Source organism: Schistocerca americana, chromosome 2, assembly GCF_021461395.2.
Source record: "Schistocerca americana isolate TAMUIC-IGC-003095 chromosome 2, iqSchAmer2.1, whole genome shotgun sequence".
In the NCBI taxonomy this organism is placed as follows: domain Eukaryota; kingdom Metazoa; phylum Arthropoda; class Insecta; order Orthoptera; family Acrididae; genus Schistocerca; species Schistocerca americana.
The window spans coordinates 196,941,433-196,966,113 of NC_060120.1; the positions used below are offsets into that span (position 1 = coordinate 196,941,433).

General features: G+C 42.7%; 1 protein-coding gene across 3 annotated transcripts in view; it reads left to right on the forward strand.

The window, feature by feature from the left end:
• The window catches only part of LOC124590782, a 281,346-nt gene that overhangs the window by 41,206 nt on the left and 215,459 nt on the right, over nt 1-24,681 (forward strand). The window contains exon 1 of one of the 3 annotated variants that reach the window (XM_047131677.1): nt 17,091-17,154. The exons of the other annotated variants lie outside the window; for them this stretch is intronic. Coding sequence (XP_046987633.1) covers nt 17,152-17,154 — 3 coding nt within the window. The 5' untranslated portion in view covers nt 17,091-17,151. Of the gene's footprint in view, nt 1-17,090; nt 17,155-24,681 lie in introns of those variants that run through there. 3 annotated transcript variants of the gene reach the window in all.

The window sequence follows — 24,681 nt, forward strand, 5'->3', positions numbered from 1 at the left end:
GAAAAAAATACATACTGGTTTAAAGCTACATAATGTATTGAGAAGTCAATCCCCCTACTTGAAAAAAACATCCATATATGCAGAATAACACTGTCTTTAGCAGTCTTGACTAACAATTCACAAATATGAGTCACAACACTAATGTAACTGTACTCTGCTGGACCAGTTGACTTACAAGAGATCATAGGTGCTGGGTAATGTGCTCAAGCATCTGTCAGCTACATTAGTGTTGTGACTGATATTTGTGAATTGTTAGTCAAGAGTGCTGAAGACAGAGTTATTCTGCATAAATGCTTGTTTTTTTTCCCTCAAGTAGGGGCATTGACTTCTCAATACATTATGTATACTGCAGTGTGGGGAGTGGATCCACCCACATCTTTCAGTTTCCTCCTTAGAGTTCTCATCACACACTTAAACGGATAGGTAACTTCCTGTCTAGCATTCACATCAAATCCTGAAACATTGTTTTGTGTGCTAAATATGCTGTTCAGTATCTTTGCCACATCACATGAGATATGCTCTCCCTATTATTCATTTTTCAAAGTCAGTTATATGGAATTTATTTCAGGTGGAATTAAAAAGTGTTCACATATGGAACATTAATAATCAGAGTTAAATGCAATAAAAAAAGGATGGACTAATAAGGTATTACAAATTGTGAACATTGTTGTATTTCAAAATTGCAAAAGGATCTACTAATTTAGTCTAATGGCATATATGTATCAAATTCTAAAGCACAAATCTATTACAGAACATTAGTGTATCACAGATTTTAACTCAGTCAATAGATTAGACAGAACTTTAAAAATCAAATCATCTTACATACTAAATTCTAGACAAACAAAACACAGTTATATAGTCTTATGAATCTATAGATAGATTTGAACTCAGTCAATGGACAAGATAGAACTTTAGAAACTACATACTATATTTATGGCAAACAAAACACAATTACATAGTCTTATAAATCTACAAACATAGTGTATATTTTCTTCTAGACTATGGATCATTATGCATTCATGTTCATAGGTCTTGCCCTCTATGCTAAATGTTAACAGTGCTTGACATTTTACATACTTTGCTCTGCTTTGCTTACCAGTAGTTCCCCTTATCTTTACACCTACAATGGGCATTTACACAAAATTCTTACTATACTGCATTTTGTCTCTAAATTGTTCAGATATACCACAAATTGGGTTGCCTGTATCAATCAAACATTTTCCTTCCCGCTGATCAATCTTAATCCTAATGTAAGGACATCCAAATTCTGAATCGTCATCTCTGTTATTAGACACTTCATGTAAAAGATCACTTTCAGTTTCATCAAATGCTACAGTCACACTGTTTTTGCAGGGTTTTATCAACTTGTTACCGGTGTTACAGCATTACTTTGGTTACACATGTCAGATAAAGATTGAACACACTGAATGGATTCCATAGTACAAGTAACATTACTTATTACAGAAGGGACACAAAATATATTACTGTCAAAATTACATGTCCTACTTAGTTCTTTTCTCACTTCATTCCACCAATTTGGATACAAATTTTCACTAACCACAGCTAACTTATTCCACAGTGCACATTTATCTATGTTATCTTCAGTCTGGTCCCAAAAAACTTCAAAAAGTTTTCACCTTTATTCTCTAGGCTTACAGATAACTCACCTTTACTGCTTGGGTCATTACTCTGCATGACATTGATGAAAAACTGCTTTAACTGGACTGGTATCCTGTGACTCTCTCCCACATCATCACATTTGTCACTTACCTTATCTGTATTCCAAGATTTTAAACATGGCTGCAGCAGCAACTGTTAAAATTCTTTACAATAAAGGATGACAGCCAAAAACAGTTGCAGGATAGAATTTTTTTATTAAAATTCTTGACCAAGGTTTCGGTACATATAAATATACCTTCATCAGAAGTAAAACTTCTAAAATTACATCATGCACTGGAGAATAATAAAACAATTATGCCAAAAGGCATTAGTTCATAGGCGAAGTAACGGTGTTAAACTGTTCGCTTTGATCCTGTGCCCATTACACATGTTGTACAAATGGAGATGATATTTTAATTATTGACGACGCCTTTTGGCATAATTGTTTTATTATTCTCCAGTGCATGATGTAATTTTAGAAGTTTTACTTCTGATGAAGGTATATTTATATGTACCGAAACCTTGGTCAAGAATTTTAATAAAAAAATTCTATCCTGCAACTGTTTTTGGCTGTCATCCTTTATTGTGAATTATCTGTATTCAATAATAACTCTGAAACTTCATTATTCGTAAACTCCACAAATACCTGATACTCATCATCATCATATTCTTCAAAAATTACTTCATCAACAACATCATTAACAACACAAGTCTCATCACCATCAAAGTCGCACACATCATCTACATTCATTTGCAACAAGCAACCAGTCTCAGACTTTGCAACCTCAGTCATTTCACAGCTGTCATTCACATCTACATCAAAAATACCACTTAATTCAGATCCAATACAGTCATCACCTGTTTTACATACATCATTAACACTGTTTCTGACCAAGAGAAGAAATCATTAGTATACACTACATCAAAATTCTCATTACTCTCACATTCTGGTTTGTGATTAGTACCTACATCACTATAGTTAAACATAGTACCCCAAAACTTTTGATCAAAACATAAATGAGAAATCTGATGTTCCTTCTCTTCAGCTTCAGATACCTGTGCCACATTATTAACACTGATATTATTATCTAATTGTAAGTGTAAATTGGGGTTCCTGTGCTTGTTGTGTTTCCTTGTCACAAAACTGTGGACCTTCATTGAGGCTGACTGCAGTTACCTGATTAATTACCTCTATGATTATTTCTTCTATTAAATTGACCATGGTTATCCGCATTACTCCTATTCTAGTGATTTTCAAAATTTCTGTCTTGATTACCATTTTGACCCTGATAGAAGTTACCACTATCTCTGTTTCTGTAGTTATCACCATTGTAATCTCCATCATTTCAGTTGTTATGGTACATACTTCTTTCTGCTGCTCTATCCAGCCTTTCAACATATTGTAAAAATTGTTCAAGGCAATTGTCAGGTCTGTGTACTAAATCCCACTGCAACCTTTCTGGTAATCTCTTTTTTAGTGCCTCAGTCAATGTCATTTCGTCAAATGGTTTGCCAAGGTGTGTTAATTTCTTAAGTTGATTCTTAAAAAACTCTTTTAGAGTACTGTTCCTATTCCTATAATTAGGACCATTCAAAAATTCACTTTTAATCCTCCCTTGTTCAGCTTCTGACCAAAATTTATTTAAAAAACTTTTTTTGAAACTCTTATATATCTCCCGCTGACTTAAATTTAGATTTACCCAATACAGAGCTTCACCTTCAAGATAACAAATTTAAATTTTTGATCGTCACTCATGCCTGACACAAAACTATCTCTATAGTGGTGCAGAAAATCCACTGGATGTAAATTGCCTGATGGAAAATGTTTGAGTGGAATGTTGGACCACACAGTACCATTATTGGAACACAGATTGTTGTAAATGCAGTTTTCCTGAACTTCTGAAATTTTTTGATCTGAAACATTTACATTAGTTAGTGTACTGTTTTCAACATTTAAAATATTTTGATATAAACTACTAAAGTTCTCTTCCATTTTTTCTCTACGGTCTTCTGTTGAACTCTGACATGATTAACATTCGTCGTCTGTCGTGCAGATTCACTAACTAGCTCATTTTCCATAACAATAAATTTACTTTCTAAGATATCAACTTTTTCTTTCACACTTTTTAATTCCTCTTACAACCCGTTTTGTAGCTCCAAAACATGATTACTAAGTTGGTCTATTTGGTATTGTACCCTGTCCATTTTACTATTGTTTTCAGACTGTTCTGTCTTCATTTTCTCTAATTTTGCCAAAATCAACTGCAAAATTACAGTTTTCACTGTTTCTTTGGTGACTACACTTTCACTTGAAACGTCTTGGCTGAGTCCTACAGATTTCACTTCATCACCACTACCCTCCTCTCTATTCATTTTCCTAGCAATCACATGAGTCAAAAAGTCAATTTCACAAATAGTTTGTACTTATCTTTTTTCTTATTGATGTCCCTTGTTGATAGTATCTCCTCACTGTTGATACAACCTTGTTGGGTAGCTCTCGGTCTTCTTTCTTTGAGTAATTGGAGATTCAAATAAACTGCAATTGAAACAAATCACTGTCTTTTCATCTTCTGCAACAGACAAGACTTCATTATCAGTCAACTAATCCCACATGATGTCTACAGTTGTAATCTTATCCTTCCACACATCACTATTAAATTTTTCAGTCCCTTCAACAGTTTTGAGAGGGATTAGGATATACAAAAAAACTATTTTTTACCTACATGTATCTTCATTTTCTCGTTGTTGGCTGCAGTGTGTCTAGGGGTAGATTTTTGAAGCTGAAATTTTTTTAACTGCGTGGTTTACAGTTGACATAATAACTGATGAAGATTTACCTGTCTTACTCTTGAATGTTATTTTCTTGTCACATTTTTTTCAATATCACATCATCTTTACAATTTCCACTTCTATAACACCACAAATTACATTGTTATTGCGAATCACAAATTTACGTCCAATTTCATCAGAGGCATGCCTACTACTACTAACTCATTCTGGACCAGCTGACTTAACAATATGCTAGAGGTAAATTTGAACAGTTGACATCTTCATATGCTGCAGCTACGTCAACATCACCCTTACTTGTGATGGTAGTTCCGCAATCTGTGCCACATACTGTGGCCCCTCCATGCCGCCTGAATACATCCGCCCCCTTGGCAGCGGTTGGTGGCACCTCTTCTTCCATTGCTCTCAGGGCATCTACTTCGGGAGCAATAACCCCCCCTCCCAAACACTGGGGACATCGGTCCCCTCCACAAAGCCAGAGAGGCTACAGCCTCCTCTCATAGAAGGGGTCCCTTGGGACACTCCCTTCCAGGGTCTCCACACAGTGGACACTTGTCCGTGGCTGAAGGAGCCACAAGCTGCTGGATGAAGGGCTTCACAGTCTTCATCTGTGCCTGGAACTGGTTTGGAGAAGCCCTCCCAGCAAGCCCCTAAAGAGAAGCAAGAGGGCAAGCAAATGAAGAAGAAGTCTGCTAAGAAACAGGACCCTCTGGTGACCCCAACACTACCACTCCCTACCAGTTCAGCATCTGAGGACAAAGTGGAGATTTTAGCTCCCCCGAGGGCCTGGATTTCACCAACATCTCAATGGCAGTGGTAATGGATACAAATACTCAACTGGTGACAGCAGGTGATGCTGAGGCATAACCTGCCTCTTTGGTCACTACATGCCTTCGCCGATTCCAGAAAGTGTCATCATCCAGTGGAACTGCAGCGGTTTTTTCTTCCTCATGGCTGAGTTATGACAACTCTTAAGCATTACACCTGCTTTTTGTGTTGGTCTCAGGAAACCTGGTTTCCCACAATACGGACCCCCACGCTTCATGGCTATCGGGGATACTTCAAAAACTGCACTGACTGTGACGGACTGTCAGGTGGAGTGTGTATCTATGTCCTTACCTCTGTCTGTAGCAAATCTATGTCCCTTCATACAACTTTGGAAGCTGTGGATGTCAGGGTGAGGACAACGGAGGATATTACCATCTGTAACATCTACCTCCCTCCAGATGATGAAGTGCTGCTCCATGTATTGGCAGCATTAATTTCCCAACTCACCCCATCTTCTCTACTTCTGGATGATTTTAATGCCCATAATCCTTTGTGAGCAGGAACGAAGGTTACTGGCCATGGTAAAGATGTTGAGGACCTACCAACTCAACTCGAACTTTGCCTCCCAAATACAGGTGCCCCCACACACTTCAGTGTGGCACATGGCACATACTAGACCATTGATCTCTTCGTTTGCAGTCCTGGCCTTCTCCCATCTAACCACTGGAGAGCTCACAACAACTTGTGTGGTAGTGATGCTTGCTCAGATGGGCTCTTCGCATGGCTGACTGGGACGCTTTCACTTCTGCTACTGCCGTTGAAGCTCTGTTGTATGGCAACATTGATGAAGTGATCCACACCATCACTACTACCATTGTTGCACCAGCTGAATTGGCAATCCCTTGTTTCTTGGATTGCCCCCAGCGGAAGTCAGTGCCTTGGTGGTCGCCGGAAATCAGTGTGGCCATTAGAGACTGTAGGCAGGCCCTCCAAAATCATAAACACCACCCATCCCTGGAGAACCTCACTGCCTTCGGACAGCTCTGTGCCCACATCCATCTACTCATCAGACAACAGACGTAGGAATGTTGGGAACGCTGTGTCTCCACCATTGGAACATGAACCTCTCCTTCCCAGGTTTGGACCAAGCTCCAACAACTTTATGGCTATCAAACACCTGCAGGTGTACCTGGAATTTCCACACATGGAGCTGTATCTGCCGAACCAGATGTAATCACAGAGCATCATGCTGAGCATTATGCTCGCACCTCTGCTTCTGAGAATTACTGCCCCGCCTTTCATCTCATCAAAGAACGGGTGGAACAGCAACACCTCTCTTTTGCTCCACACCACCCTGAGCCATATAATGTTCCCCTCAGTTAGTGGGAATTTCTCTGTGCCCTTGCCGACTGTCCTGACACACCCCCTGGCCCCGACCGCATAAATTCCCAAATGGTTAAACATCTGTCAGCAGATTACCAGCGTCACCTCCTTGCTGTCTTCAACCGCATCTAGAGCAATGGTGAATCCCAGTTGCAGTGGCGGGAAAGTGTCATATTCCCAGTGCTGAAGTCTGGTGAGAAACCACTAGATGTTGATAGCTATCATCCTGTCAGCCTCACACATTCTGTGCAAGCTGCTCAAACTTATGGTGAGCCGGCTGTTGTGTTGGCTCCTTGAGTCTCGGGGCCTCCTGGCTTCATCCCAGGGCGGTTTTCGCCAAGGGTGCTCCACCATCAACAACTTGGTCCACCTGGAGTCTGCCATTCAGTTGGCCTTTTCCTGCAGACAACACATCATTGCAGTCTGTTTTGACCTGTTGAAGGCCTTTGATACCACTTGGCGACACCATATCCTCACTACTCTACATGTGTGGGGTCTCTGGGGCCCACTCGTGATTTTTGTATGCAACTTCTTGTTGCTCCGCACTTTCAGAGTTTGCGTCAGTGATTCCTGCAGTGCACCCCACATACAAGAGAGTGAGGTGCCAGAGGGCTCTGTCGTGAGTGTCCCACCTTTTTTAATTGGCATCAGTGGTCTCACTCTAGCAGTAGGGTCATCAGTATCTCCTGTCCTATATGCTGACGATTTTGTATTTCATTCTGCTCCTCTTCTATTGGCGTGGCTGAATGCTGGCTGCAGGGAGCCATATGGAATGTACAGTCATGGTCCCTCGCTCACTGCTTTCAGTTTTTGGCTACCAAGACTTAAGTCGTGCACTTTTGTCATCGTCATACTGTCCACCCCCATCCAGAACTTTACCTCAATGACCAACTACTTGATGTAGTGGAGACTTGCTGCTTTTTGGGACTGGTCTTCGATGCCCGCTTAACTTGGCTTCCTCATCTTCGTCAGCTTAAGGACGAGTGCTGGCGGCATCTTAATATTATTTGATGCCTGAACCAAACTGTTGGGGGTGCTGATCGTCCTACACTGCTGCAGATGTACAAAGCCCTCATACAGTCCCCTACTGAGTATGGGAGCATGGTGTGTGGTTCAGCATTGCCCTCCCCACTTTGCCCGCTGTACCCTATCCACCACTGTGGAGTTCAGCTTGCAACGGGAGCTTTCCAAACGAGCCCTTGAACAACCTCCTCATGGAAGCTGGTGTTCATCCATTTTGGCTCCGGTGGCAACTACTAATTGCACATGATACTGCCCACATTCATAGTTCACCCCGCTATCCAAATTACCATCTCCTTTTCCCTAATACACCAATCCATCTTCCGCAAAGGTGGCCCAGAACTGGGAATCCCCTTGCTGTCCGAGTGTGGTCACTTCTTACTGAACTCGACGCTTTCCCTCTACCACCTGTCTTGTGGGTCCACTTTTGTACACCTCCGTGGTCCATAGCCCGGTCATTGCTTTGGCTGGACCTATTGCAAGGCCTAAAAGGTTCAGTTCCACCCGAGGCCTTCCACCACCAATTTTTCTCTGTTGTTGGCGAGTTCCAGGTTTCAGAAATAGTGTACACCCATGGAGCAATGGTTGATGGTCTTGTTGGCTTTGCTTACGCTCACATTGGACATACTGAACAGCACTCCTTGCCAGATGGCTGCAGTGTTTTCACTGCAGAGTTGCTAGCCACCTATCGTGCTCTTGAGCATATCAGCTTCTACGCCAATGAGTCTTTCGTCATCTGCTCTCAGCAACAGTGGACATTCAGTGACCTTCATTTGGACCCCAGGACATGTTAGGATACCGGGCAATGAACTTGCTGACAGGCTGGCCAAACAGGCTACTGGTAAACCAACTCTGGGAATCAGTCTGCAGGAGACTGATGTCTGATTGGTCTTCTACCATAAAGTTTTCATGCTCAGGGGATACTGAATGGCACACCCTCGGTACACCAAATAAACTTCATGTTATCAAGGAGACAATGAATGTGCGGCATTTATCCGCTGGCTGCGCATTGGCCGTACTTGGCTAACACATGGTCACCTGCTCCATCGCGAGGACCCACCTTGATGTCACTGTGGCTCCTGTATGACTGTTGTCCACATCTTGTTGGACTGAGCAGTTTTAATCACTCTGTGGCGGCCTTCTAACCATCCCAGCACCCTACCTATGCTGTTGGGCAAGATGCCTCATCAACTGATTTAGTTTTACATTTTATTCATGAGGTTTTTTTTAATCATATATTCTTAGGGTGGGTGTCTGGCCATTTTTCCCAGGCCTCCACCCTCCCTCCATTTTACCTCTTCTTCACTCTTTCTTTGTATTTTGTTTCCCTTATTGTTCATCTTTTTTATGTTTGTTTTCCTCGACTAGTGTTTTAGGCTGGAGATTTTAGTTTGTTGCAAAGTGACAGGCTCATCCTTTTTTATTCTTGTAACCTGCCAGCCCAGGCCAGCTGCTCTATGATTTTAATACCTTCCTCTGCTTTTCCTTTTACTGTATGTTTTCCAGTTTTGGTTTGCTTCCTTCATTTTCTCTTTCAGCGTGGTTCCCCATTAGTTTTATGCCCTTTTACTTTCTCTAACTCCTTTTGGAAATTGTTTTACCTTACGACTTGTTTGCTTGAGGAAAAAGGGGCTGATGACCCTGTAGTTTGACCCCTTTATACCGCACACCAGCCAACCAACCAACCAACCAACCAATCAGTCAATCAATCAATCAATCAATCACTCACTATGTTAAACCATGCATAACCAATGTTGCAATTTCCTGCAGATTTCCATGACTGTGTGATTTAATCAGAACATTAGTGTCATCTGCAAAGTGTCCTGTGGTTCTATCATATATTTTATCAGCTAAGTCATTTACATAGAGCAGAACTAGGACAGGACCAATAACTGACCTTTGTGGGACTCTATATTTGATTTTTTGCTCATTACTGCAAAAACTCTTACCATCTTTGCATTTTTTTTCTGTAATCTGTTGTTGATTGTTGAGGTGTGATTGGATCCATCTTTCAGACTGGCTTCTATTTCCATAATTACTTAACTTGTGCAAGAGAATGTTGTGATCGGTAACATCGAAGGCTTTACTAAGATTGAGAAATATTCCAGGTACATGTTGCTTATCATCCACTACTGCCAGTATGTCAAAAAGATAAAAATTGTTGACTGGGTTGATTTTCCAGCTCTGAACTGATGTTCTGCCTGATTTGCTCCTAGAAATCACTCTCACGATAGTGACAGAGTTGTTTGATCTAAGTGAATGTTGTGTAGCTGCTGAAAGAATTAAACTGGTAGATTTTGAAGCTATACACAAACTGTCCCATAAAAGCCCATTGAGAACATTTCTAGAACCAACTTTAAGTGATGAATCTAGGAATATACTACTTTGATGAATCTAGGAATATACTACTTTAGAGACTGTGAAGTCTGGTCTAAATAACTGATATAATAGGAAGTGCCATCTGCTGTGTGCTTCACTGTGGTTAGACCTTGCTAGCATACTTTCACTCAGAACTCTCCTATGACATAATCTTCTGGGGAATTCTATTAGGATGAAAGAAGTATTCTTCAGAAACTTACAGTAAGATTATTATGCAGAGTTGATAACCAAACTTCTTGTAGGAGACTCTTCACAGCCGTGAAATTTTTACACCTGCTTGCCATTACATAGATTGACTAATTGTATTTGTGGTTAGTAAAGATTGAATTTAGGACACACTGTGAAATTCACAACCAAAATAATGAGAGTAAAAAGAATTACCAATAGACTATGTGTCCTGGTCTAGGGCTCAGAATGGAGTTTCACATTCTGATGTGAAGGTCAGCAGTAGGTTATCAGTAAACATCAAGAAGCAAACTGCAAGTTCATAGATACTCAAAGCTTAAGTAAAAGAGCAACTTATTAGCCATCTCTCTTATGATGTTTCAGAATTTTTGCTCTAATTGATGTAAATTTTAGATGACATTTTAAATTTACTGTTGATGACATTCTCTGAAAAGTTAGCAAGAAAAAGTACATAAAAAAAGGCAGCTAAGTATTGTGAGAGGAAGAGTAGTGGCTTGCCATAATTACCAATGTGAGTAGATCAGCACGAGTCATAATTTGTTGTTGGAATTCTTTACAGATGTAGCCAGCAGTGACTGCTGCAGCCTATTAATTTATAACTTGATTCATTTCACGTTCCTCTTGCCTCTCCTTCATGATGGGATTTATAGAATATGATGTGTGAATGAGTGAATGACTTACACATAATTGGGGATGATTTTGTAAGGATAATCTCCTAATTTCATATCACGTAATAGAGCACTGCCAAGACCAAGTGCTTTATTGTGAAAAGAGTCTAACGGCATGAATACCATATTAATCTTAAATGACTTGAGGATGTAGGAATACATTTACTTCTAGTTGAAAATGCGTGCTGATTGTTTTTTCATAATTCAACAATAATAAATTTTGTGTGGGTAATTTTTTGCACTCATGATTCACAGTTTGTACCGTAGTTAATAATTTATGAAAACAATCTATGTAATTTTCATCAAACTGTTTTGTAACTTCTGAAAATGAGATTTTTGATACTTAACATCACTTTCATAAAGCTTGTATTTTACTAACAGATTCCTCTGTCTTTCATTGGCAGAATAATTTAAAATTTAAGAATGTGGGTTTTAAGAATTAATTATCATCCAAAAAGAATCAAGCTGTGACCATGAAGCTTGGTGATGCTGTTAGTCCTGAGCATATTCACCCACCCGTGCAACACATTTTTCCTAATGCCGCATCACTTGGCTAAGCCTTGCTTGTAGGCATCTGCATTTTGACTGTTCAGGAAATTTCACATGTCAAAAATAACCCCATCATCATTTGAGAAAAATTCTAGAAGTCACTGCTTGGTGCCATGTCAAGAGAATACAGGAGGAGGGTGGAGGGCTCAATATTTGATAGCCCAAAACAGGGCATTTGTAACTTTGTCCTGTGCGCAATGAGGTAGGCCATTATCAAGGAGCAAGAACACTCTCTTGGAAAGCTTCCTGTTACAGTTTGCCTTGACAGCCTCCTGCAACCTAGATAGGAGAATTTGCCCCTTAAGAGCATAATCTGTTAACACCACACCGTGGCAACCATAAAAAACACCCAGCCATCTCCTTGCCTGTTGGTAGTTGGGCCTTCACCTTTCTTGACAGTGATGAATCCATGTTTTCACTAGTTGCTGTGCTCCTTTGTCTCACGGTTGTAGTGATATACACAGCACTCGTCTGTCATGATTAGGCAGCTGAAGAAATCATTTGAACTGTAGCTGCAACATTTACTCTGCTGTCTTGATTTAGTGGGACAGCATTCCTTATTAAGTGTCCTTCTTCCCGTCATTGCTATTAATGGACTCATGGTCTCCGTCAGACTATTTTTCATCCCTGCTCTGTATGTGGATGATTTCTGTATCTGGAATGATTTCCACTCAGTGGCATCTGCGGAGTGGCAGCTCCAGAGTGCCATATGGCATGAACTCTCTCACATGGTTTTAAATTCTTTTCCCTTAAATAACAGATGGTGCATTTCTGTCACTGTACTGTGGTCCATCTGGGTCTGGAGCTCTGCCTTGATTCCCAACAGCTTCTGTGCTCCCCAAGTTCCGTTTCTTGAATCTTCTTTCAGACTACAGGCTTACATAGTTGCCACATATCCACCTTCTGAAGATAGGCTTTCACTTCCTTGCCCACACCTTTTGGGGCATGGATCATTTGACTCTTGTCTGCCTTTATGTGCCTTAGTTGTGTCCGACCTTGACTATGGTTGTCAAGCTATTGGCTCAGCTCCCCCTTCCACAGTTCTCCTCTTGGACCCGGTTCACCATTGTGGTATCAGTTTGGCCACCAGTGCCTTTTGCACTAGCCCTGTCGACAGTCTTCTGGTTGACACTGATCTGTCCCCCCCCCCCCCCCTTGCCCCCCCCTCTTTTGGTTGAGTGATCCTAGCTCCTGGCTTCCTGAGCCATTGCTATCTGCTGTTTCCCTGCTCATCCATCCTATTCTATTCTTTTCATGGTCACCTGCTTGCTGCCTCCCCTCAGGTGGGATTACCAGATGGGCTTCACCACAATTTCCATCTTCCCTCTCTGTCCTGTTCTCCTATTTACCCCCCCCCCCCCCCCCCCCCCGGTTAGTTTCTCAGTCCTGGATTTGTATGGACGTCTTCTCCTGAGATCCGAAAGCCTCCACCATTCCGATGGCATCCAGTTGTTTTTTCCATGTACTTTTACTGTGTTGTTGTGGTCTTCAGTCCTGAGACTGGTTTGATGCAGCTCTCCATGCTACTCTATCCTGTGCAAGCTTTTTCATCTCCCAGTACCTACTGCAACCTGCATCCTTCTGAATCTGCTTAGTGTATTCATCTCTTGGTCTCCCTCTACGATTTTTACCCTCCACGCTGCCCTCCAATACTAAATTGGTGATCCCTTGATGCCTCAGAACATGTCCTACCAACCGATCCCTTCTTCTGGTCAAGTTGTGCCACAAACTTCTCTTCTCCCCAATCCTATTCAATACTTCCTCATTAGTTATGTGATCTACCCATCTAATCTTCAGCATTCTTCTGTAGCACCACATTTCGAAAGCTTCTATTCTCTTCTTGTCCAAACTATTTATCGTCCATGTTTCACTTCCATACATGGCTACACTCCATACGAATACTTTCAGAAATGACTTCCTGAGACTTAAATCAATACTGGATGTTAACAAATTTCTCTTCTTCAGAAACGCTTTCCTTGCCATTGCCAGCCTACATTTTATATCCTCTCTACTTCGACCATCATCAGTTATTTTGCTCCCCAAATAGCAAAACTCCTTTACTACTTTAAGTGCCTCATTTCCTAATCTAATTCCCTCAGCATCACCCGACTTAATTAGACTACATTCCATTATCCTTGTTTTGCTTTTGTTGATGTTCATCTTATATCCTCCTTTCAAGACACTGTCCATTCCATTCAACTGCTCTTCCAAGTCCTTTGCTGTCTCTGACAGAATTACAATGACATCGGCGAACCTCAAAGTTTTTATTTCTTCTCCATGAATTTTAATACCTACTCCGAATTTTTCTTTTGTTTCCTTTACTGCTTGCTCAATATACAGATTGAACAACATCGGGGAGAGGCTACAACCCTGTCTTACTCCCTTCCCAACCACTGCTTCCCTTTCATGTCCCTCGACTCTTATAACTGCCATCTGGTTTCTGTACAAATTGTAAATAGCCTTTCGCTCCCTGTATTTTACCCCTGCCACCTTTAGAATTTGAAAGAGAGTATTCCAGTCAACATTGTCAAAAGCTTTCTCTAAGTCTACAAATGCTAGAAACGTAGGTTTGCCTTTCCTTAATCTTTCTTCTAAGATAAGTCGTAAGGTCAGTATTGCCTCACGTGTTCCAGTGTTTCTACGGAATCCAAACTGATCTTCCCCGAGGTTGGCTTCTACTAGTTTTTCCATTCGTCTGTAAAGAATTCGTGTTAGTATTTTGCAGCTGTGACTTATTAAGCTGATAGTACGGTAATTTTCACATCTGTCAACACCTGCTTTCTTTGGGATTGGAATTATTATATTCTTCTTGAAGTCTGAGGGTATTTCACCTGTTTCATACATCTTGCTCACCAGATGGTAGAGTTTTGTCAGGACTGGCTCTCCCACGGCCGTCAGTAGTTCCAATGGAATATTGTCTACTCCGGGGGCCTTCTTTCGACTCAGGTCTTTCAGTGCTCTGTCAAACTCTTCGCGCAGTATCATATCTCCCATTTCATCTTCATCTACATCCTCTTCCATTTCCATAATATTGTCCTCAAGTACATCGCCCTTGTATAGACCCTCTATATACTCCTTCCACCTTTCTGCTTTCCCTTCTTTGCTTAGAACTGGGTTTCCATCTGAGCTCTTGATATTCATACAAGTCGTTCTCTTATCTCCAAAGGTCTCTTTAATTTTCCTGTAGGCGGTATCTATCTTACCCCTAGTGAGATAGGCCTCTACATCCTTACATTTGTCCTCTAGCCATCCCTGCTTAGCCATTTTGCACTTCCTGTCGATCTCATTTTTGAGACGTTTGTATTCCTTTTTGCCTGTTTCACTTACTGCATTTTTATATTTTCTCCTTTCATCAATTAAATTCAATATTTCTTCTGTTACCCAAGGATTTCTACTAGCCCTCGTCTTTTTACCTACTTGATCCTCTGCTGCCTTCACTACTTCATCCCTCAAAGCTACCCATTCTTCTTCTACTGTATTTATTTCCCCCATTCCTGTCAATTGCTCCCTTATGCTCTCCCTGAATCTCTGTACAACCTCTGGTTCTTTTAGTTTATCCAGGTCCCATCTCCTTAAATTGCCACCTTTTTGCAGTTTCTTCAGTTTTAATCTACAGGTCATAACCAATAGATTGTGGTCAGAGTCCACATCTGCCCCTGGAAATGTCTTACAATTTAAAACCTGGTTCCTAAATCTCTGTCTTACCATTATATAATCTATCTGATACCTTTTAGTATCTCCAGGGTTCTTCCATGTATACAACCTTCTTTCATGATTCTTAAACCAAGTGTTAGTTATGATTATGTTGTGCTCTGTGCAAAATTCTACCAGGCGGCTTCCTCTTTCATTTCTGTCCCCCAATCCATATTCACCTACTATGTTTCCTTCTCTCCCTTTTCCTACACTCGAATTCCAGTCACCCATGACTATTAAATTTTCGTCTCCCTTCACAATCTGAATAATTTCTTTTATTTCATCATACATTTCTTCAATTTCTTCGTCATCTGCAGAGCTAGTTGGCATATAAACTTGTACTACTGTAGTAGGCGTGGGCTTTGTATCTATCTTGGCCACAATAATGCGTTCACTATGCTGTTTGTAGTAGCTTACCCGCATTCCTATTTTCCTATTCATTATTAAACCTACTCCTGCATTACCCCTATTTGATTTTGTGTTTATAACCCTGTAGTCACCTGACCAGAAGTCTTGTTCCTCCTGCCACCGAACTTCACTAATTCCCACTATATCTAACTTTAACCTATCCATTTCCCTTTTTAAATTTTCTAACCTACCTGCCCGATTAAGGGATCTGACATTCCACGCTCCGTTCCGTAGAACGCCAGTTTTCTTTCTCCTGATAACGACATCCTCTTGAGTAGTCCCCGCCCGGAGATCCGAATGGGGGACTATTTTACCTCCGGAATATTTTACCCAAGAGGACGCCATCATCATGTAATCATACAGTAAAGCTGCATGCCCTCGGGAAAAATTACGGCTGTAGTTTCCCCTTGCTTTCAGCCGTTCGCAGTACCAGCACAGCAAGGCCGTTTTGGTTATTGTTACAAAGCCAGATCAGTCAATCATCCAGACTGTTGCCCTTGCAACTACTGAAAAGGCTGCTGCCCCTCTTCAGGAACCACACGTTTGTCTGGCCTCTCAACAGATACCCCTCCGTTGTGGTTGCACCTACGGTACGGCTATCTGTATCGCTGAGGCACGCAAGCCTCCCCACCAACGGCAAGGTCCATGGTTCACTAGAGTTTCATAATGTTGTTGTTTTTTACACTAAATCTGCTGATCATGTGGGGTGTGCCTTCACTACTTCTGTTGGCATGAAAACCATCTTTTGCCTGCCATGTGTGGGGTGTATACTGCGAAACTGATGGCCATTTCTGGGGCCTCTGCTCTATGAAATGGCCCTCCTCCATCTGAGCTGTGTTATGTATGGACTCAATGTGTGGCCTTCAGGCTATTTCCCGTTGTTTTTCCTGCCACACCTTGGTTTCTGTTATTCATGACCTCATCGGCAATCTTGATCGTGCTGCTTGTTCAGTTGATTTCCCTTGGATTCCCAGCCACATGGGTATCCAGCTTGGTGATTGTGTAGCTGGGGGGGGCCACCCACCTACCCCCCTGTTCTTGGTAATCCCACTGGGGGTGATTTGTGGCTTCACATCAAATTTATTTTCACTCAGTTGTGGGCAAACTGTTGGCAGGTCACCCCTGTGTCTAATAATCATCATACAATTAAGGGGACTCCCACCATGTGGCATTTTTCCTCCTGCCTCTCTCGGCGGGAAGCTGTCACCCTCTGCCACCTTTGTATTGGCCATACCAGGTTGACCCATGGCTTAGATGATGATGGTGGTGGTGGTGATGGTGGTGGTGATGATGATGATGTTGATTTCAACAGAAATAATAAGTGATGCCAACTGTGCTCTAAATTCTTTAACACAATCATTATATGTAGCTATCTTTAATAAAACTGTGCACCAGATTAAATATTAAACTAAAATATATACAGTATCGGTATTCATAACCAACTAAATAAAAGTGTTGATGCTACATTGCCAACAACCAGAACAGGGCATATTTCTGTTCTAGGACACAACCTACTGTCTTACGAATAAATAAGGGATGTGGGTTGGAACTGCAGCTAAGAAACTCAACATGGTGACCAAACCAAAATATCTGCAAAACAATGCCAAACACTTCTTCAAGACACTCCAGTGCATAACCACAGCAAAAGGAAATGGTATTAAATGACATTTACCAAGATTTTGAGACGACAGAACTGTTCAATTGCGAGAAAGTTCGAGTTGGCCTCTGCTAGCAGTTGTATCCTCTCCAACCTCCTGCCATTCCAGCCAGCATGTAACCGTCACTTCTGTATACAACCTTACTGAAAGTGACCGATGTACCTCACACCAAAGCATCAGCATTGGTATGCAGTCGAGTGAGTGAGTGAGTGAGTGAGTGAGTGACTGTGTGTGTGTGTGTGTGTGTGTGTGTGTGTGTGTGAGTGAGAGAGAAAAAAGAGAGAGAGAGAGGGGGGGGGGAGGGGTAGGGAGGAGAAAATCAGCCAGTGCTGTATAGCAGGTACACAATAACTTACTGTCTTCTCACACCGCAGTGTTGCTTTCTTTTTCGTAAAACATAAACTTTCACAGCCAGAAATGACACAACTAATAAAATGTTCCAGGTTATTATGCCATGGTTGAATGGATTTCACCTTAAAACCTGATGTTTTGTCCCCATTTGTGGAAGACATTTTCATGGGGATCATGGCCTGCTACTGACTGCAGCAAAATTCTGCTCCTGTGAGCTTCCACACAGTGGAGTGATGGCACATGTTTTGATTACATGAGCACAACAGGTCATTGTTGACTGCCATTGTCCACTGTTGCTATTGTCCCATGGTGGAAGAGTGGTACACATCTCCTTCAGCACTAGAATCCAAATGTCATTCAATTTCAAGCCTCCTCCTTCTTATTGAAATTCCTAGGGTGTTTTACAATCTCAATGGCCTTTCTGTACAGCCTTTCATGGTATCCACTAGTGGCTGCCAGTACTTGAGTCCTATCAAAATGAAAGTGGTGGTGTCCTGGCTGCAAAGCATGTTCCGCAACAGCTGATTAGTAAATCTCCCCTCTTCTGCAATTGCCCTTGTGCTCCCCTAGTGGTTTTTTGACAGAATCCTATAAATTCCAGCTTTTTCCACCAGTTGACTAGCATCCTTGCCAATTTTAGATGATCTTGTATCTTCCATGTGGGTGTGTCAGTTACCGCGATGTTCCGTTTTTTCAAGATTTTTCCTATGCCGTCAGTCATGTCTTTAATGAATAGCAGGAACACTTTCAAATTTAGTAGCACTTGAGCATCACTATGATTTCTACGCTGTGGTCTTAACACTCCTTTCACCTCAGCGAATGAATAACCATTCCTGAGCAGTGCATTGGTGAGATGTGTTAATTCTGCATCAAGCAGCTCTGGTTCACAGATTTGCCTTGTTCTATCATAGTTTTTATGATGCCCTGCTTTTGTTGTGGGTGGCAGTTCAAATCCCAGTGTATGTAACACTTGGGTTTTCGGTAAACTGTGTGGCCCAAGCTACCATTTTCTTTCTTGAAAACTAGCAAATCAAGAAAAGGTGTACCACTCTTCCACCATGGGATAATAGCAGCAGCGGATGATAGCAGTCAACAACAGCCAGTTGCTTTCACATATTCAAAACATGTGACATCATGCCATGGCACAGAAGCTTGTGGAAGCGGAATTTTGCTGTAGTCAGTAGTGAGCCAGGGTGTGAATCAGACACTCAAAAATGCCACAGTCCCCCTTGAAAATGTCCTCCACAGATGAGAATGAAATATCAGGTTTTAAGGTGAAAGCCATTTGACCACGGCATAATGCCTGGAACATTTTATTAATTGTGCTTTCTTTTTCGCCCTCTGTTAAATGCTCACTTCAGCTCAGTGCACATGCTTTGCTTAGCCATTGGTCAGAGTGGTTCCTTGTTGATCCCAGCATAACCCATGAGACCTCTGTGGGATCGATAGCCACAGCCATTACAGTAATGGCTCAGTTTGTGTTTGCATTTTTAAATAATTCATATTTTGCTGATGGATTTTTAAATAATTCATATATTGCTGATGCTCTTATTGTTGCAGCAGTATCTATGAATGCTGAGACACCATTGTAAACGAATACTGAACTCTCCATGAATTACATTCATTTTAAATTGAAAAGAATGCTATTGCATTTCTATTTAAATCTGGATGTTCTAGTGGTGGAGATCTCTTTTCTTAGATATGGAGATGTCTGCTGAATGGAACAAAAGCTGTTTGAAGTTGCCGACAGTAAACCAAATGAAGCTAACAGTACTGAATGTAAAGGACAACAGCATTTTTTTTTATGAATGTAGATGTTCTACCCTTATTTATGCTAGTATACAATGAGCTGATTCTGTGCATTTATGTCTTACTTTTTTTGTTGATATATGGATACTTCATGCTGCATTATTATGGGAAAGTGTACAAGCTCTTGTCATAGCCAGGATTGGTCTTGTTGTCAGCTAACTTAATGGGTTGTTGTTTATTTATTTATTCAACCAGGGGTTGTTTCTCAATGATATAGGATTTGTCATCATAATACAATGAAAATAAATAGCTGCACCACATGTTGTTGTTGTTGTGGTCTTCAGTCCTGAGACTGGTTTGATGCAGCTCTCCATGCTACTCTATCCTGTGCAAGCTTCTTCATCTCCCAGTACCTACTGCAACCTACATCCTTCTGAATCTGCTTAGTGTATTCATCTCTTGGTCTCCCCCTATGATTTTTACCCTCCACGCTGCCCTCAAATACTAAATTGGTGACCCCTTGATGCCTCAGAACATGTCCTACCAACCGATCCCTTCTTCTGGTCAAGTTGTGCCACAAACTTCTCTTCTCCCCAATCCTACTCAATACTTCCTCATTAGTTATGTGATCTACCCATCTAATCTTCAGCATTCTTCTGTAGCACCACATTTCAAAAGCTTCTATTCTCTTCTTGTCCAAACTATTTACCGTCCATGTTTCACTTCCATACATGGCTACACTCCATACAAATACTTTCAGAAATAATTTCCTGACACTTAAATCTATACTCGATGTTAACAAATATCTCTTCTTCAGAAACGCTTTCCTTGCCATTGCCAGTCTACATTTTATATCCTCTCTACTTCGTCCATCATCAGTTATTTTGCTCCCCAAATAGCAAAACTCCTTTACTACTTTAAGTGTCTAATTTCCTAATCTAATGCCCTCAGCATCACCTGACTTAACTCGACTACATTCCATTATCCTCGTTTTGCTTTTGTTGATGTTCATCTTATATCCTCCCTTCAAGACACCATCCATTCCGTTCAACTGCTCTTCCAAGTCCTTTGCTGTCTCTGACAGAATTACAATATCATCGGCGAACCTCAAAGTTTTTTGTTTCTTCTCCATGGATTTTAATACCTACTCCAAATTTTTCTTTTGTTTCCTTTACTGCTTGCTCAATATAGAGATTGAATAACATCAGGGAGAGGCTACAACCCTGTCTTACTCCCTTCCCAACCACTGCTTCCCTTTCATGTCCCTCAACCCTTATAACTGCCATCTGGTTTCTGTACAAGTTGTAAATAGCCTTTCGCTCCCTGTATTTTACCCCTGCCACCTTTAGAATTTGAAAGAGAGTATTCCAGTCAACATTGTCAAAAGCTTTCTCTAAGTCTACAAATGCTAGAAACGTAGGTTTGCCTTTCCTTAATCTTTCTTCTAAGATAAGTCGTAAGGTCAGTATTGCCTCACGTGTTCCAGTATTTCTACGGAATCCAAACTGATCTTCCCCGAGGTCAGCTTCTACTAGTTTTTCCATTCGTCTGTAAAGAATTCGTGTTAGTACTTTGCAGCTGTGACTTATTAAACTGATTGTTCGGTAATTTTCACATCTGTCAACACCTGCTTTCTTTGGGATTGGAATTATTATATTCTTCTTGAAGTCTGAGGGTATTTCGCCTGTTTCATACATCTTGCTCACCAGATGGTAGAGTTTTGTCAGGACTGGCTCTCCCAAGGCCGTCAGTAGTTCCAATGGAATGTTGTCTACTCCGGGGGCCTTGTTTCGACTCAGGTCCTTCAGTGCTCTGTCAAACTCTTCACGCAGTATCGTATCTCCCATTTCATCTTCATCTACATCCTCTTCCATTTCCATAATATTGTCCTCAAGTGCATCGCCCTTGTATAGACCCTCTATATACTCCTTCCACCTTTCTGCTTTCCCTTCTTTGCTTAGAACTGGGTGTCCATCTGAGCTCTTGATGTTCATACATGTGGTTCTCTTATCTCCAAAGGTCTCTTTAATTTTCCTGTAGGCAGTATCTATCTTACCCCTAGTGAGAGAAGCCTCTACATCCTTACATTTGTCCTCTAGCCATCCCTGCTTAGCCATTTTGCACTTCCTGTCGATCTCATTTTTGAGATGTTTGTATTCCTTTTTGCCTGCTTCATTTACTGCATTTTTATATTTTCTCCTTTCATCAATTAAATTCAATATTTCTTCTGTTACCCAAGGATTTCTACTAACCCTCTTCTTTTTACCTACTTGATCGTCTGCTGCCTTCACTACTTCATCCTTCAGAGCTACCCATTCTTCTTCTACTGTATTTCTTTCCCCCATTCCTTTCAATTGTTCCCTTATGCTCTCCCTGAAACACTGTACAACCTCTGGTTCTTTCAGTTTATCCAGGTCCCATCTCCTTAAATTCCCACCTTTTTGCAGTTTCTTCAGTTTTAATCTACAGGTCATAACCAATAGATTGTGGTCAGAGTCCACATCTGCCCCTGGAAATGTCTTACAATTTAAAACCTGGTTCCTAAATCTCTGTCTTACCATTATATAATCTATCTGATACCTTTTAGTATCTCCAGGGTTCTTCCATGTATACAACCTCCTTTCATGATTCTTGAACCAAGTGTTAGCTATGATTAAGTTATGCTCTGTGCAAAATTCTACAAGGCGGCTTCCTCTTTCATTTCTTCCCCCCAATCCATATTCACCTACTACGTTTCCTTCTCTCCCTTTTCCTACACTCGAATTCCAGTCACCCATGACTATTAAATTTTCGTCTCCCTTCACTACCTGAATAATTTCTTTTATCTCGTCATACATGTCATCAATTTCTTCATCATCTGCAGAGCTAGTTGGCATATAAACTTGTACTACTGTAGTAGGTGTGGGCTTCGTATCTATCTAGGGCCACAATAATGCGTTCACTATGCTGTTTGTAGTAGCTTACCCTAATTCCACACACATAATATATGATTATGTTTTATGAGGATAGGGCAGATGATCAGCTGTGGCCTTGCTGAAAGAACCATCCCCACATTTGCCTGAAACGATTTTGGAAAACTACAGATAACCTAAATCAGGATGGACAGACAGAACAAACTCCATCCTCCCAAATATAAAGTCAATATCTTAACAATTCCCCCCTGCGGGTTCGGGGGTTAGAATCGGCCCGCGGTATTCCTGCCTGTCGTAAGAGGCGACTAAAAGGAGTCTCAGACGTTTCGGCCTTCTGTGATGGTCCCCTCTTGGGTTTGACCTCCTTTTTTCTTCCAAATTTCCGTCGTCAGTGCGTGCCATTTGGGGAAGGACACCTTACGTGGTGTTTTTGTATTGGTCCATCATGCTCCACCATCTTGCATGTTACCTATTGTCGTGTGGGGGGGACTACGCCCAACATCTTCTGGGTGGTCTCCTTCTCGCCTTGTGCGCACTCTTCTTCTTAGCGCCTACGACAACTGTGGACCCTTTAAACACCTAAAATCCAGCACGGTAGCCAGTCCGTTGTGGTGGGGTCGTCATGTACCCTCTTGGTGGTAGCCCCCTGACCACGCAGGGATCGCACTACAGATGCCTGAGCTGTTTCCTCCCCATGCATGCCAAGGAGTATGTGCCCATCTTGTCTGGGGCACGGGGACTCCGGGCAACGGGATATCGGCCAGGTACCCGTTGCTTTGGCTGGGTGGCGCCCTTGGGGTGAGCCCTCGTTCGGAGTAGGTGGCATCTGGGCGGATGTGGCGCAATGAAGCGCAATAAATCACATCAAGCTGGTGGTCGCACGGCCACCAGCGTCTCTAAGCGAGGTAGAGTCGACTTCGATGCTGCGCAGTATGACCCTCAGACGTTCCCCTCGTTGGCTGCGCCATGGGAGGGACGCCGATCTAGTGCCAAGCGGGAGCCTTACGTACCGCAATACCTTGTCTGCAGCAGGACTGATGGTGACTCCTTTCTTTCGACGAAGCCTATGTTTTTTGTGGAACACCTGGAGGATAAGTTTGGGGAAGTGGCGGGGTTGTCAAAAATGAGGAATGGGTCCATCCTCCTCAAGACGTCCTCCCCAGCCCAGTCACGAGCGTTGCTCTTGTGTGATAAGCTGGGTGACGTCCCTGTTACCGTCACTCCCCACAGTAGCTTAAATATGGTCCAGGGGATTATTTACCATCGTGACCTCTTGTTGCAATCCGATGACGAGCTGAGAGCCGACTTGGAACGACGTGGTGTGCATTTTGTCCGTCGTGTCCATCGAGGACCCAAGACAAACAGGGTGGCCACCGGTGCCTTTATCTTGGCCTTCGAGGGTGATGTCTTGCCCGAGAAGGTCAAGGTAATGGTTTACCGTTGCGACGTGAAGCCATACGTCCCTCCCCCGATGCGGTGCTTCCAGTGCTGGAAGTTTGGGCATATGTCCTCCCGTTGCCCATCCAGCGCTACATGTCGAGATTGCGGACGCTCGTCTCATCCCGATTCTCCATGTGCGCCCCCGCCTGTATGTGTCAACTGTGGGGAGCACCACTCTCCATGCTCGCCGGATTGCCCCGTTCTTCATAAGGAGCGGAAGATCATGGAATTTAAGACCCTGGACCGGCTTACTTATCGAGAGGCTAAACAGAAATATGAAAGGTTGTATCCTGCTTCCCTTCGAACATCTTATGCTGCAGCCACGTTATCGTCGCCCGCACGAGCGACGGTTGTCGCTTCATCTGTGCCGCCTTCAGTGGGCCCTCGGGGCCATGTATCTCTGTCTGCCCCCCTCGTGCCTGGGGGCAAGCCTTCCTCTCTTGCCCCCTTAGCAGTTGGGGGCAAACCCTCTTCTGTCGCTCCCCCCAAGCTTACTTCGGGAGTGACATCTGCTCCACAACCGGGAGGCTCGATTCCTCCCCCTCCTTCTCCGGCGGCGTTGCCTCCGCCGGTTCCTCTCTCGCGGAAGGGGTCCCTCGGGGCTCTCCCTTCCTCCGTTTCTTCTCCTTCCCAGCCAGATGTCAGCCAGTGGCTGAAGGTTCCGCCACCTGCTGGTCGTAGGGCTTCTGCGTCGTCGTCAGCCTCTGACGCTCCTTCAGAGAAGCTCTCCCAGCCCTCTCACCCTAAGGGCAGACGCGAGAAGAAGGAACGGAATGTGTCCAAGAAGAAGGACGTTCCGGCGGTTTCAGCACTGCCTGCTGTACATAGTCCTGGCTCCGGGGATGAGGTGGAGATCCTCGCCTCTGCCGCGGATCTCGCCCTCACGGAACCCTTGGGGGCCTCTCCTATGGACTCCGCTGACTCTCCCCCAGTGGCGGCGGTTGGCTCTGAAGCGCTGTCTGCCTCTTAGTCGCATTCACGCCCTCCCAGTCCCTTCCTGCTTCCATTCTCCAATGGAACTGCGGCGGTTATTTCCGCCACCTGCCAGAGCTCCGGATGCTTCTGAGTGAT